This window comes from Cryptotermes secundus, unplaced genomic scaffold (assembly GCF_002891405.2).
Source record: "Cryptotermes secundus unplaced genomic scaffold, Csec_1.0 scaffold1807, whole genome shotgun sequence".
Taxonomy (NCBI): Eukaryota; Metazoa; Arthropoda; class Insecta; order Blattodea; family Kalotermitidae; genus Cryptotermes; species Cryptotermes secundus.
In genome coordinates this window covers 38550-53756 of record NW_019721029.1, presented here as the reverse complement: position 1 = coordinate 53756, position 15207 = coordinate 38550, and the positions used below count along the sequence as shown (strand labels likewise).

The following is a 15207-nucleotide window of genomic DNA, read 5'->3' as shown; positions in this document are numbered from 1 at the left end:
GTTCACTGTGATCACAGTGTCCTTTCTTGGTATTCCTCAACAACATGAAAAAATGAACATTGAAATATACATCCACATTATTATTACTGTGATTGTGAGAATGTAATTCTAGCTGATGGTTATCAGATTATATGACAGATTTATACAGTTCTCGGTCTGACTTCTGAAAATTGAGTTGTACTGGTACTGGTTTTCTTTTTTTAATTTTATAATGTCCAAATTTATTTTGTTTTACCTTTTTGGATTAGCTTCAGTTATTGACCTTTAGTGCCTGAAGAATATAACGATTTTATAAAAAGATTCCTAAAAGTAAAATCCTTATATATTCTACCAATGCATTCATGTGTCCTCTGACTCCTTCAAGGTAGCAGTATCTACCTACATGGTTTCCCTATAAAGGAAATCAATCAACATAACATTTTAATTTTAGTGTAACAGCAATACACAGGATACAACTGGATCTAAATTATATGACCTTTCCAAGTTTTTCAATGAAAGTAACAAGAGATGGATCCAGCAAATAGTCAGAAACGATTTAAAACATGACTGCTTCTTGGCAACAAAACTGTATCATTGTCTTACATGTTTTCATATTAGGTTTACAACTTCAGACACAAGATCACATATTTAGTTAGCTTTAAGGAGTTTCCATCCCTTTCTCTAAATCTGTTATTTATCTATATGGATATTAGGATTTTCTGTTTATTTTGAATGTATTAATTTAACAAAATTTCAGAACTGATCCCTATGTATGGAATTATTTGAAGACCACTGAAAAATTGATAGCAGCATCCACAGTAATTTATCATAAAAATGTTCAGAGTGACATGACACTGAAACCAGAAACCGGATACAGACTGCAGAACTTAAATTACCATTGCTTGGATAAAAACAGCATTATAAATACTTTCTAATTGAAACAGCAGACCACAATATAAACATCAATGGTTTTCACAGAGACTGGACAGGGCAAAATAATTTACTATAGCAGAACATTACCCTGAGGAAGATATTCATTGGAGGATCAATGGAGGATGGTTTCAACAACTTTTAAGCTAGAATGGTTCTGGAAACCTTGAAACATGAATACTGCTACTTGATATAGTGATAAACTGAATTTAAAATGGTCCCATGAATTCAAAAATATAAATATTTTACAGTGTGTTACACATAATTTCTGATTGAAATATTTAGTTTTTTATTTACACTTCAATACTGGTACTTTACTATACATGTGGCTTATTAACTGTATGAACAGACTGTTCCATCTGTTGGTATTCCATGGAAGACACTTTTGAATGTGCTTACTTAGAAGTATTGTGAGAAATATGCCTCAAACACATGAAGACTTTAAAATCCTGTTACAACTCTGTTTTGTAATATCACTTTGTAAAATCTATATATATTTTTTTTTGGCATCCAACACTGAAAAGAAGTGACAATTATCACATATTAGAGAATGGCATGTTGCTCTGACTGGTGGGTGATGGTGATGGTAGTGCTTCGGTAGTAGCACTGTGGTGGGTTGAGCCCAACCAAGGCTCAAGGACTGCTTTGAACAACACAAAAAACATCCAAAAAATAAGCAAGACAAAGAAGAATGCTGTTAGTCCATAACCCGACAACCAAGACAGTCCCATGCCTACCAACATGTATACAATGGTTCGGTGGCTAGCAAAACTACGCAGGCTCAGACGTGGTGGTAGCACCTTTTCTGTACGTGATTTGTATTCGCCAGGGTGGCTTTTGTCATAGGTGCGTGTTACTGTAGGTGGACAGAGAACCTGACGTGCAATGCATCCCAACAATCCATTCTGTTCATAGAAGTAGCACATTTCTAGGGTGTACTGAAACAACAATCACATGATTTTCAAACATGTTAAACCCACCTCATGTACAGTACTTTTATTACAACCTAACAAGGAACTCCACACATCAATCACAAAGCTTTTTCCTATTAAACAGACTTTCAGTCCCATAAATCATGTGCTCTTAATGTTACATTGAGGAAAAGTAAATTTATACTTTTACATTTGTATATTTCTATAATGTGTAACTGTCTTGAAATAAAATGATTCCACACCAATAAATCCTATTACCAATCTGAATTCTGTACCTAGTTACTACCATGTGACTATATTCCAGAAAAAATTATCTAAACCAGAGTTGCATATTTTTCTGCATATCTATTACTACATATAATTTTATATTAAGTGGTATTAATGTCACTTCCCACAAGTTTATGCATCATGTTCTTACTACTGATCACGGTAACTTACGATGCATAAAGTTAGGATAGAAATAACCTCTAACTGACCAGATTGGTCTACATATTTATACATACAATATACAAAGAAAAATGATTTTTAAATATATATATATATATTATATCAACATTATTTTAATATCACCTATGTGCATACCGCAAGATGGGAGAACAAACTGTATCCAAATGTGGCCCTCAAGATGAAACTGATTCGCCTGTGTGTTTTATAAATATTACATGCAAGAAACTTTACAGCATCCTACTACACCAGTAATTCTTACCATCTTCAGATGTTATTTACTCTGACCAGATCACATAATTTTCTAAGTTCGCAACAAATTCTGCACTCTGAAAAGTTAGTCATCCATTTATGTTAGTCTGTTCAAGAGGATATTTGAAATGTTTCAAAAACACTTAAGAATCTCTCTGCATTTACTCAAACTAATAAAAGTCTTTACTTAAAAAGGAATATGAAAACAATATTAATATACACTTACCATTTCATTCAGTTTTGATGCTACCTGATGCAACAGTCTGACAAGAAATGCATTTTCAGTACTCTTAATCGGCTGCAGGTCAGGGTCACCTTCATACTTGATATGTTTTCTTCGCTCCTTCCAATCTCGTGATGCCAGCAATGGTGAAATTGAAGTGTGGACCTGGCTTTGGGATGGAATTATTTCCATAGTAGTATTCTCTCCCTAAGACAAAAATATGCATTAATAAACATATACATAACACAAATAATTGTCCAATTATAGGCTACACTTTCAAATATATTAATTTATTCATATCTTCTTAACAGACATTCTTAATAAACAGTACAAAATAAAAATATCCAGTTGTTTTAAACCATCAGGTAATTATTTCTTATACAAACTTTGATATAAATATCTTCGCCTGCTTAACACTGAGATTGTGGGTTTGAATCCAACTTGAAGCATAGATGTCCGTCAGCATTTATTCTGTGTAGGTAGCAGACTTGTGATGGGTTGATCCCCTGTTCAAGGAGTTCTATCAACCATCTATAAGGTTTGTAATTTCAAAATTAATTCTGAATGGGAACAGGCCAGACAGCTTAATCCATCAAGGTTGAAGAACTTTAATGTGTGTTTCACTAAAAATTAATTTTAATTGCTTGATTAGTTTTGTTGTTATTCTAAATTCGGTCAGAATATTGCACTACACAACTCTTCCATACACACTCACTCTGAATACAGCAGAATCACACAACTGAAGAGCAACCAATTTCTATTAAAAGATACCCAACAGCAAACTGATACAGCATGAGCCATTAAAACTCTGCTTACCCATACCCTAGTCTTACAATTGCTGGCTGACCTAGCACTGCAGAAATAGTTTCACATTACTCTCCAGCATGAAGCAGGAAACAGCAAAATAAAAGCTTTCTCCCTTCAGACTGTGATCTTCTCAGTTTTGGAAACATATCATCTTACAGGGGGGGCACTGACATTTCACAGGAACACACTGCAACCATCTTAAGACTGAACTGTGGAGATGGTGAAAATGTCTCAGCTGTATAGGAAGAATGCAAGGAAGGAGGCGATTGAGGTTCATTCTGTTCTTGTCTGTTTTAATTTTCATATTACAGTGAAATCTTGTAAAGTACCATTCGGGATATTGAGGAATACCTGTACCTGTTGGTTTGGTATCCCTTTCATGTTCATTATAGCAGTTACCATTTGTCCCTCCAGGCCGTCATAGTCAAGTCATCCATTGTCCTTAACCAAATATCTTTCAATTGTGTGTGTTTGATAGCAGCAGGTCCTGTGGCATTCCTTGTCCTGGTTTTCTTCTTTTGTCAGATCAAATAAGTCAGATGAAAAATCAAGTGTGTGCATCTGTGTGTGTGAAATAGCTTATGTCCATGTCCTTCTACTTATTCTGTCAAGCGTTTTACAGTTGTGTGACCTGGTCTCAGCTGTAGTTGCAGGTATCCTGCCCCTCCCTAATTTGATGTCTGTATCATATGTATAGCCAGACGTGTCACATAACTGACACACTTTTATTACACAACATTTGTGTTTCTTGGGGAGACACTGTGCAAAAGATAGCCTCCTTTTGAAAAATACTACAAAATTTCATCAACAGCCAGATGTTTAGTGTGTGTAATATTTTAAATATGCATTGTTCAGCAAGTTGGAAACATGTGTTAGTTTCTACACAGAGCCACAGTTTCAGTTATTACTGTCAACATTGTCCCTAAAGAAAGCAGCCTTCTGGGATGTGGCACCGTGTAGATGTGGTGTTAACCGACGTTTCGGAGGAACATATCGCCTCCATCTTCAGGGTAGAAGAAAAAATAAGAAAATCCACAAGCAAAGAGACTGTGAGAACCAGTACAAGCAGACTGCTTGTGGATTTTCTTATGTTTCCTTCTACCCTGAAGATGGCGGCGATATGTTCCTCCTAAACGTCGGTTAACACATCTACACGGTGTCACATCCCAGAAGACTGCTTTCTTCATAGTCACTGCCGTGAAAACCTCAAATCTTACAACACTGCCCCTGTTTGAAAGTAGAAGAATCTAAGGTGTCTGTTATGCCTCACTGTTTTGCCACACAATGGTGAAATTAACTGTTCACTAAGTGACTAATGGTCTTCCAGGCTCACACATATGTATGTCCCATTTGAATAAAAACTGACAGAAACAGAAATATTTCATATTCAGCGCCACCAAGTACTGAAGACTGTCCACTATCAAGGAAGTCTGAGTACTGTTTGTAATATCGACTGGTCTCCACCAATAAAGCAGTAATAGCTAAAAATACAACATGAAAACTCTGTTTGGGGTTGAGTCTTCATTTATTTTGGATGCTACATTTTGTCTTGCCAGTCACATCACCAGTAAATTCAACCATAGAACCACTGGACAGATAATCATGGAATTTAATACTGGTGAATTACAAATATAATGTTGAACCTTTTCTATCTTCACTTAAAATGGACGATATTAATGACCATTTTATATGAACATCTAGATGCATCTGAGTCATCTGTTTTCCAATTATTCATGCACCTTTCCTCCTTCGTTAGGATGGCCAACTGGCAGTATGCAGTACTTCCCAACAAGAAAATAAAAAAGTGAAGAACCCACGGTTAGAAGAAAATTTGGCTGCGCCACAGTTCAAGCGGTTAGTCGCTGGCTTCCCACCATGGCGGCCTGGGTTTGGTCAAGTGGGATTTGTGGTGGACAAAGTGGCGCTGGGGCAGGTTTTCTCTGAGTACTTCAGTTTCCCCTGCCAATCTTCATTCCACCAAATTCACCATCATCATAATAACCCGGGGCAGGCTACAATAGGCCAATCAGTGGCCGCCGTGCCGAGTGGACCCAGTTGGTCTCCACCCCCTACTAAGCGAATTTAGAAAATTTTTTGGAAGACAATTTTGTGATCCACTTTACCTATGAAACATCAACTTGTTTCCCAAATGACTAATTATGTCTGTTATTTTCAGGCCAGTCTTGTCTGAATGAAAGACAATTTTATTGTTGACACCAATAATTTAAACTATGCAAACAAAACTTCATCCATAAACATATCAGTTTTACATACAACTGCAACATATTTAGAAAAGAATACCTGCAATAAGCTTGATGTTCCCATTCTTGATGATACTGTACCACAAGAATTGTATGCATCATAATCATTTGTGTAGCTGATGCCAGGTAGTCTTGCAAGGTCAATCTACAAAGAAATTGGTTAAAAGAATAAATAACAAGAATAGAAATGTGTACTTCAAATGGAATACATATACATTACCTACAATTTTTACTATCTCACTGCTCATGATGTTCATTTATTGCAGATATAAATCTAGCTTGTTAACAGATGATGGAAGGTGTACTTGTGAAATTAAATCCAGGATTGCCATGGCAAAAGCTGCATTTAGCAAGAAGAAGAATCTTTTTACCAGCAAATTGGACTTAAATTTGAGGAAGAAACTAGTGAAATGCTACATTTGGAGCATAGCTCTGTATGGGGCTGAAACATGGACACTTAGGGCAGTAGATCAGAAACATCTGGAAAGTTTCGAAATGTGGTGTTGGAGAAGAATGGAGAAGATCAGTTGGACCGATTATGTGAGAAATGAAGAAGTGTTAATTAGAGTCAGTGAGCAGAGGAATATCCTACATGAAATAAGAAAACGGAAGGCTAATTGGATTGGTCATGTTTTACGCAGAAACTGCCTTCTAAAAGAAGCTATCGAAGGAAAGATAGATGGGCGGATAGAAGTGACAAGAAGACGAGGAAGAAGACGTAAGAAGATGCTGGATGACCTTGGGGACAGAAGAGGATACTGTCATTTGAAGGAGAAAGCTCTAGATCGCATTAAGTGGAGGAATTGTTTTGAAAGAGACTGTGGACCTGTCGTCTTGACAGATTACTGATGATGATGATGATGATGATAAATCTATGTTGTGATCGTATGATACAGTATGATAAAAGTTAAGTTTTGTGGCCCAAATGGGAGGAATTACTTTATTCAGTCTGTATCCCTACTTTCAAACCTTGTGTATCCTATTAGAAATTCAATCCTAAGGCTGTCTTTTTTTTGTAAAAACTGTTCATTTATATTGTCACGTATCCTGATAATGTGACAAGTAATTAATGGATTCTCTGGATTGATGAATTAATTTACTGGACAATCACCAGGCAGATCTACAAATATAAAAGACCTCAGAATGTTACTAGAACAATAACACAGTCTTCAACACTTCCACTATTAGATGCTCCTCGTACAAATTCAATGAGCGGGTCTGTATCTGATCTCTTCTCTTCTGTCTTGTTCTAAGAGTGGGCTTCTAATACTTGGTAGGGCTCTACCATATATACATCTCTTCTCTTCCGTACTGTTTGTCTGGTTAATTCTCTTGACCTATGCTGGCTTTATGCCGACCAGATATGAAACACTCCGCGCAACGGTATACTTCTTTATTTTTGCAGCTGTCACTGAAACGTGCCTTTTGTTGCTGTGTGAACAATCTTTACCTAGCCATTGTAATGGAAAAGTTTCTGTACGTGTTATCTAGGAATCGACATCTCTGTCATAACCTCGGAGACATGTTTCAGCAAGCCGTTACCTAGCAATGGATTTATGTGTCACAATATTTATTTTGGTAGGTTAACTGCTGAACGGACATCAAGAGGAGCCAGAATGTTGTGTATAGTCCAAATATTAATTCTCTATGTATGATCTACAGAAAATGAAATATCAAAATATTTTTGCACAGAAAAAATATATATATTGCCATGCTGCATATATATTTTACTCTGGACCTGTCGTCTGACAGATTACTGATGAATGAATGTAAACTATACAAGACTTTTGTGATCAAACCTGAAAACGTAACCAACACGTTTCTCTGCTGCAATATTATTTCACAACACAGGAGTATTTCTAACCTTCATTTTTGACAGTGGACTCTAATCCAGTGCCACAGAAAAGCTGCACAAGTATACAACTGTTCTGAACAGCTGTATTCTGTTATTTTTGAGAAGCAAAGAATTTCCCACCACCCAGACAAAATTTAAAAAAATAAAACTTTCAGGCCTTTGCAATCTATTATTCACCTCCATAAGCAAAGCTGAATGCCGAGTAACAATGGACAATCAAGAATAAATCTCAAACAAAATATTCTGTTCTTATGGACTATTTTCTAACCTCAAAAATGTGGGAAAGTTGACATAAACACATTTCCAGATATGCTGACACCTTTTGTCTATCTTCCAAGGAGTATTCATCTGAGTCAGCTGGGTTGAAGAAAAACAAGTCCTTTAAGGAAGCGAAGAAACTTGATGAGCGCTTCCTTGACTCTTTTTCCAGGTGGAGCTGCAAGTTATGGGCAGTTTCATTTGCCCTCTGAATTAGCAACATGAACTGGAAAACCTATGTAATGTTAAAAAAGAAACACATATTGCTACAGTTATGAAATAACTCAATTAAATTATTCTGTTCATAAATTTCTGTGCAAATAAACTGAATATATTTGATTTATAAAAGAAAATACGTGTGAAAACATTGCTGGATTTAGGGTTCTGCATTGTAATGGCACACAGTTCAGGGAAAGCCCAATGTTTCAGAGGAATATATCACCTCCATCTTTAGTGTTGAGGAGTAAGTCAAGCTAGAAACCAGCTGAAGCAGACATCAAATTCTTGTCTGGCTTACTATTCATCCCTGAGGATGGAGGTGGTATGTTGCTCCAAAACGTCTGGCTCTCTCGAAACTATGTAGGTCGTACCGAAAGTCATGAGCAACTTTTTTTTGCATGCAACCTGGGAACAGCAGATGAAAGAGAGTATGGTGGTAGGTGGAACCAGCTGCTGTGTTAACCTTGAGTGTCTTGTGACGTCAATAGCTTGCATCACGTGACCAGTATCACTCCTAACAAAATGGCCGATAACGATACGTTGTTTTGCCAGCGTGCTGTCATCGAATTTCTTGTGAAAGAGGAAATCCATGCTGCAGAAATTCACCAGAGACTTCAACATGCTTATGGAAGTGTGTGCATGGGTGCGAGCAGTGTTCGAAGATGGGAACACCAGCATCGAAGATGAGCCTCGGAGTGGTCGTCCTTGAACAGCCTCAACTGAACGCAACAAGGAAAGAGTGGATGAGATCATTGAAGATGACAGGCATGTGACTGTGGACACAAGAGCCCAAAAACTTGGAATAGGGCACAGTGCAGTAAGGAGATGATTGGAAGCTTGGGCTATAGGAAAGTTTGTGCTTGTTGGGTCCCACGGTTATTGACCGAAGACCACAAAGGTCAGTGAAAAGCCATCACCTCAGAACTGCTGCAGAAATATCGACACGAAGGAGATGATTTTTTGCTCTGTATTGTGACAGGCGACGAAAGCTGGTTTCTCCATTTTGAGCCTGAAACGAAACGGCAGAGTATGGAATGGCACCATTTGCATTCTCCATCAAAAAAGAAGGCAAAGACAGTGCCATCAGCTGCGAAGGCGATGGGAACAGTCTTCTGGGATGCAGAGGGGTTTATTCTGGCCGAATTCCTGGAACCTGGGCAAACCATCAATGCTGCTCGTTATGTCCAGGTGCTCCACAAGCTCTGTTGTGCATTGCGTGATAAACGTCCGGGACGAAACATCATCATCCTGTATGACAACGCTCGCCCCCACGCGGCTCGCCTCACATTGGAAGCAATTTCAAAGATGGGATGGGAAGTTCTTCCACAGCCCTCCTATAGCCCTGATCTGGGACCCTCCGACTACCATCTTTTCGGATTTGTGAAGGATCAGCTGCGTGGACAACGTTTTGAGACAAGGGAGGCAATTCAAAAAGCAGTGCGTCAGTGTCTTTGGATTGGCTGAAACGGAATTTCACAGAAGGGGAATTTTCAAACTCCCAGAACGCTCGGAGAAATGCGTACAAAGAAGTGGCGATTATGTGGAAAAATAAAGAAAGGTCTATAGATTGAGGTGGTGTATTTGGTTTGTCAATAATAAAGCATGGTACTTTACAAAAAACTGTTGCTCATGACTTTCAGTACAACCCTCGTACATGGTGTTACAACTCAGAACGCCATACTATGCAGAAACAATATTCTTTATTACAAAGCAATTGTAATGTTGCTGACTTTTTCTATACTTCATCCATCCAAATAGTACGAGGATGTCCAAAAATATTTTCTGGTCTATTTTTATAAACTTTGTGTAAGGTGATCTGTTTATACACATTCCATGTAACAGTTTAACTCAATGTTTTAAGATTATGGTCTTCTGGGATGGGTCACCGGGTAGCCTGGTAGACAGGAACCTGCTGGCTGCCGTCTTGAGAGCAGGAGAAACTTCTACCATGAAATGGTGGCAGCAGATTCCTTTAAGTCTATCAGATTACATGGTGAAACATCCCACAAAACCATATGAGAACCTCATATCTCTTACAATCATGTGTATATTATTTGAGTTTATTGGTCACACTGCAAATACTGTATATACTGGCATATAAGATAAAAGTGAATTCATCCTGTGCTTAACTAATTAAGCACTATGCCATGAAGGCACAGAGGGGAGTGAATGTATAGATCCACATTTTCTTGACTTCAGCACTAGCTGGAGGTGAGTGGTCAGCTTCACGCCCCAGCCATTTTACCCTCAGGGAAAATCCCCCAGTACCCATTGGACAGGAGGCTGAGTGGACCCCAGAGCTAGTGTGGATGATGTGGAGAAGAGAAAATTCTTGACCATATCAGGACTGGAACTCTGACCCCTCAGTCGCCCAGTCCATAGCCAGTCACTATACCGACTATCCTGCTCTGGCATATAAGATGACTACCAAATATTCAATTATTTACAACAGATGCACATAATGCCTTATATCTTTCAGGTTAAGGTCCTTTTATTGAACAGAATCACTGAATGGATATTTGGCCTGTCAGAAAACTTTGAAAAATAATGTATAAAAAAATTAACAATACCTGTGACATAGTCTCAGAACCAAATAATGCCTTATATTGATAGCCAGAACCTTCCAGTTCCAAAATTTGCTGACGCACAAGAGCACTCCACTTGTGCCCTTGATGACTGGTTCCTGGACTGTTCCTGGAGTTGACAGAGTCATTTGGTAAGCCTGCTCCTGACACATCATCCAAGCAATGTTCTACTTCACTCAGCATTGTATTCAAGTTTGGCTGTGAGAATACCTGTAGAACATATATATAGTTTCTCTGGAAAAAATCTAGCTAATTTAACTAAATATAGCATAGGGGGTTGAGGTGGGGAAGATGATAAATGCACACAAAATTCAGATCAAAAACCTGAATGGAAGACACCACTAAGGAGAACTAAGTGTTGATGGGAGAATAATGCCACATCATCTCTTAATAGATGCCTATGTATAAGATGCATGTGACCAATCCTACGATTTGTGATGATAACCTCCTCAACCCTAATGGAGCTGTTGGAGGAGCACTGTACTTATATAACATGTGCCTACTGTCTGTGTCCATGCGTTTTTCCATCATGAAAGAACAGCACAAAGAATAAAGTTGCAAACTAACTACTTAAGGCTTGGTCTGATGTTAAATTTCTGAGCACAGAAGACTCTTTAATGATAGCTTCAGCAGCCTCATTCCTGGCAGACTTGTGGGGCCAGGTACCCAACAAAATCTGACATGCTTTCATGCCCTGTGGAGATGGAACACATGCTGCAGAATTTCTAAAATGACAGGATGGCCTGGCATGTTACCTTGGAGACGCTGCAAGGCATACGGGGAGTTTGTGCATACGATGTAATATCACCAAGGCTGTTGCCAAATGAACAGAAAAGGTCAGTAGACAGCATAAAGTTTGGCTGCACAGATGCTGTTGAGAGGTGGAGATGGTGCGAGAAAACCTGATTTTCAGTCACTATAGGCACACCCAGTTGACATTTGAACAGCCAACCTGTCAGCAGTCTGGATAAGTGGACGTAAGCTTGGCAAAGATCTGGTATTATGTAAAGGCAGATGTTTCACATCTCATGGGTTTGACAAGTCAAACATCATAAGGTGGACAAAGGAGAGATCAAGTCTACTGGGAATAATATGTGGTAAGTGGATGTAAAGACACTCTAGAAGGCAGTGAAAGCATATACTACAGGCTGAGAGGCCCTGATATTCAACTCATACCTGTTCAGGTGGGTTAGATTAAACAAGGTCTATAAACTTGACAGCTGGAGCAAACGGCAAAGCACTGTTCTTGTGGATCAGATCAGGAGGAGGAAGTAAACACTGCAATCCTGTGAAGGGTACACAATGGGTCTTTACTGCAGAGAAGGAAAATTCTTTCTGCAGAGCCGAGTGCTACAGGCAATTGACAATCTGTAAACAATGACCTCCTGCAACCATGCTGCAGGAACTGTAACAGACTGCAGTGTCCTCAGCATACAGTGATGGTTATACTGATAGATGAACCATACTGACATTCCCATTGTTTGTGATAGAAAACTCACTCACACTTAAAAAAATTAGTCTTTGTGGCATGCCATTTTTTGTTGATAAAGAGCAGAAAGAACGTTACTGAGGTGAGTATCGATACGATGGTCCTGGAGGAAGTTCAAAAGAAACAGTGGTAGCTGACATATAAGATTCCATCGGTGGAGGGTTCTTAGGATACTGGATCACTATGCTGTATCATATGCCTTCTTCAAGTTCACAAGATGGTACAGAGTAGATCTGTCAGAACCCACAATGAGCACTCAAAAGGAGATTTATACTCTCCAGGAGCCAGAACAGTCAATAAATTACCATACTCTCTGTCACCAAATGTATGTGTTTCGGAGCGTTTCACCCAGTGCAGCAGGTTAGAACATGGTGATTCACCACCACAGGTGCAACAGACTAGACTTGAAGCAGACCCGTACTGGGCGCGTCCAAATGTCTGGCACTGGAAGCATGGCATAACATTAGGAATGTATTGGTGAACAGATGCCCTTGCATACCTAACAAGCACTGAGCTGGACAGGGTTGGAACTTCAAAGGTTAGAAATAAGGTTTGAAGAGGGAATGGCCTGCTTCATGTCTTTCGGATTAATCTGTATGCTTCAGAGACAAACTGGTTGTCAAGGTACAGTTCAATCTCCTCACTGGAAATGCCATCCAGGGAGTCACCTATTATAACTCCCTGGAGCGAAGTGAGAGACATAACCTCTCAACATATATGAGATAAGAATCAAAGAGTATGGGCTTAAGGAGGACATCTGCTTATTGTTTGTTAAACATTTCAACCAAAAGGGTCCCATTTTTCAATTGCGTTGTGTGTCTAACCTTTCTGACAATAGAATTAAGAGCTTTTTGTGTATGAAATGTATTGTCACATAAGGATTTCTTCAGATCTTTCAATATAAACATTAGGAAGCATGACACTGTAATTTTAATATCAACCACTTCAGAAGACTGTTTGAGGCCTGCATCCAATTTATATGTTTTGACTGGGTTTTTGAAAGGCACATGATAGCTATGATGAAAAGGGCTACCCTCCATAACTGCAAGCACAAGCCTGCCATTGCAGGGAGAATAAGAGGACAGGCATCTAAAACTTCTGCTCTGTGCCAGCATGGAGTTCTCCACAACCCATCTCAAGAAATACCTCAGAGAAGTTACCCTTCTACAACATTACTGACAAATCCAAACCTAATAGCCTCCCCACTCTATGTCCTGCACACACAAATACATACACATTCACACACAGTCCTACACACTGCAGTTCCCAGTCAACAGTAACATGTCAGAACAGCAGAGCTAAAGAATCAGTCATACAGTCACTGAAGTATCTATGCAATCCGGGCCCCAGGTGGAGCACTATGTGGGTGCATATGATTTATGGTCCGGGCTCTGTCCCTTGACTTGCACATAAATTCAATCTTCTTCCTCTGAGCTCCCCATACGAACAAACAAGTTGGAAGTGACAGTGAAAACAAAGGACAGCACCATGGATATGTGAAAGATCGCCTGTGGTGTGACAGGAGTTTATAACAATGGGGGACTTTAAACATTAAGAGCTGCATTATCCTAGAAGAGGAAGAACATGAAAACTGTTGTGGCAGACAGACAGATTTTGACAGTATGAGGATGAGATGATGAACAAGGCGATGGCACGGTAGGTGTTCGGCATGCAAGAGGGGCCAGGGAGGTAAAGGAGATGATTAAAGAATGCTACATATGATACAACAAGATCACAGAAGGAAAAAATGAAGAAAAAGAACACCTGAGAGACACGTACGCATCCGTCAGGACAAAACTGACCTACCTTGAAGGGTGGCCTAATAATACATTAAATGTTTATCTCATTAATTCACATAAATTTTACATGAATGATACTAAGTTCATACATGAAAGTCTACAAAACTCTACATAATGAAAATGTTAGGGTGCAGAATATAAAATTTCACCTTCTTTAATATCAACCTCATCTTCACATGGAAAGTTTCGTTCGTGTGCTTTGGGTGAACGGACGTGTTGTGAGCTAAGAGGTTATCAATCTGAAGTTCTGAGTGAGACAGAGAGATAGCTACAGTGCTCAGTGGAAAACAAAACGTAGCAGCAATACAATCAATTACAATCAATTATAGTGGCAGTCAAATCAATCAGAAGAAACCTAAATATGGACAAGAAATGTTACCAGCGAGCAATGGACCAGGATGCAATAACTTTCAAATGTATCCACCTGTACGTACCCAGTGGCAACCAACAATCATCAGTCAAGTAATTCCACCAACACAAATTCCAATACACATGCAAAACCAAAATCTCTTACCTAACACATTTAATCTCCCATGCAATTCCCAACCGACTATAGATGACCCAATGCCATTACCAAATCACAACCAACTGTATAGAACAATCCCCACCACTGATGATAAACAAGATGGGGACATCACTGAAACTACTAACACTATAGCGGCAAAAAGTAAGAGGAACCAAACGAAGGAACACAAATAAAGTCATTCAAAACAACAATCCCTCAGAAGCAACAGTAACAACAAATAACGGACACGACTTACTTCCAAATGAAATATAGTAAATGGGGAAGAAACAGAAGATGATTCACACTCATTAACAATGTACAGTAGAACTTGGTTATAACGTCATCAAAGGGACCTAAAAATAGTGTCGTTATAAACGAATGTCGTTGTAACCGAAATGGGCACTTCCACAGTAGCCTTATGTTAGTCACGCAAAAATCTACCAAAAACCGAGTTAAAATGTTGCATTTTTTAGTGAAATATGTAGTTAAGTACAGACTAACGTAACATTAACGTGGAATTGCCCAAATGTGTAATATCAAAGACATATTACAGCGCTTTTCACTGACAATACACACAATATTTCACGAATCACTTTAACTTTCTCTTCAATGCTTAAAACTTTCCTTTTCATTGCCATGTTTTCGCTACTGCACTTCTCTGGGTTTAGG

The 15207-nt window shown here is 38.8% G+C and overlaps 1 protein-coding gene across 8 annotated transcripts in view; it reads right to left on the bottom strand.

The window, feature by feature from the left end:
* Positions 1-545: 545 nt before the first annotated feature.
* Positions 546-15207, bottom strand: part of LOC111875335 (sphingomyelin phosphodiesterase 4) — a 45303-nt gene continuing 30641 nt past the window's right edge. For all 8 annotated transcript variants that reach the window (XM_023871493.2, XM_023871497.2, XM_023871496.2 and 5 more), the window contains 5 exons: positions 10731-10955; positions 7952-8176; positions 5869-5973; positions 2764-2967; positions 546-1847 (listed from right to left, as the gene is read on the bottom strand). In XM_023871493.2, coding sequence (XP_023727261.1) covers positions 1446-1847; positions 2764-2967; positions 5869-5973; positions 7952-8176; positions 10731-10955 — 1161 coding nt within the window. In that variant the 3' untranslated portion in view covers positions 546-1445. The remainder of the gene's footprint in view (positions 1848-2763; positions 2968-5868; positions 5974-7951; positions 8177-10730; positions 10956-15207) is intronic.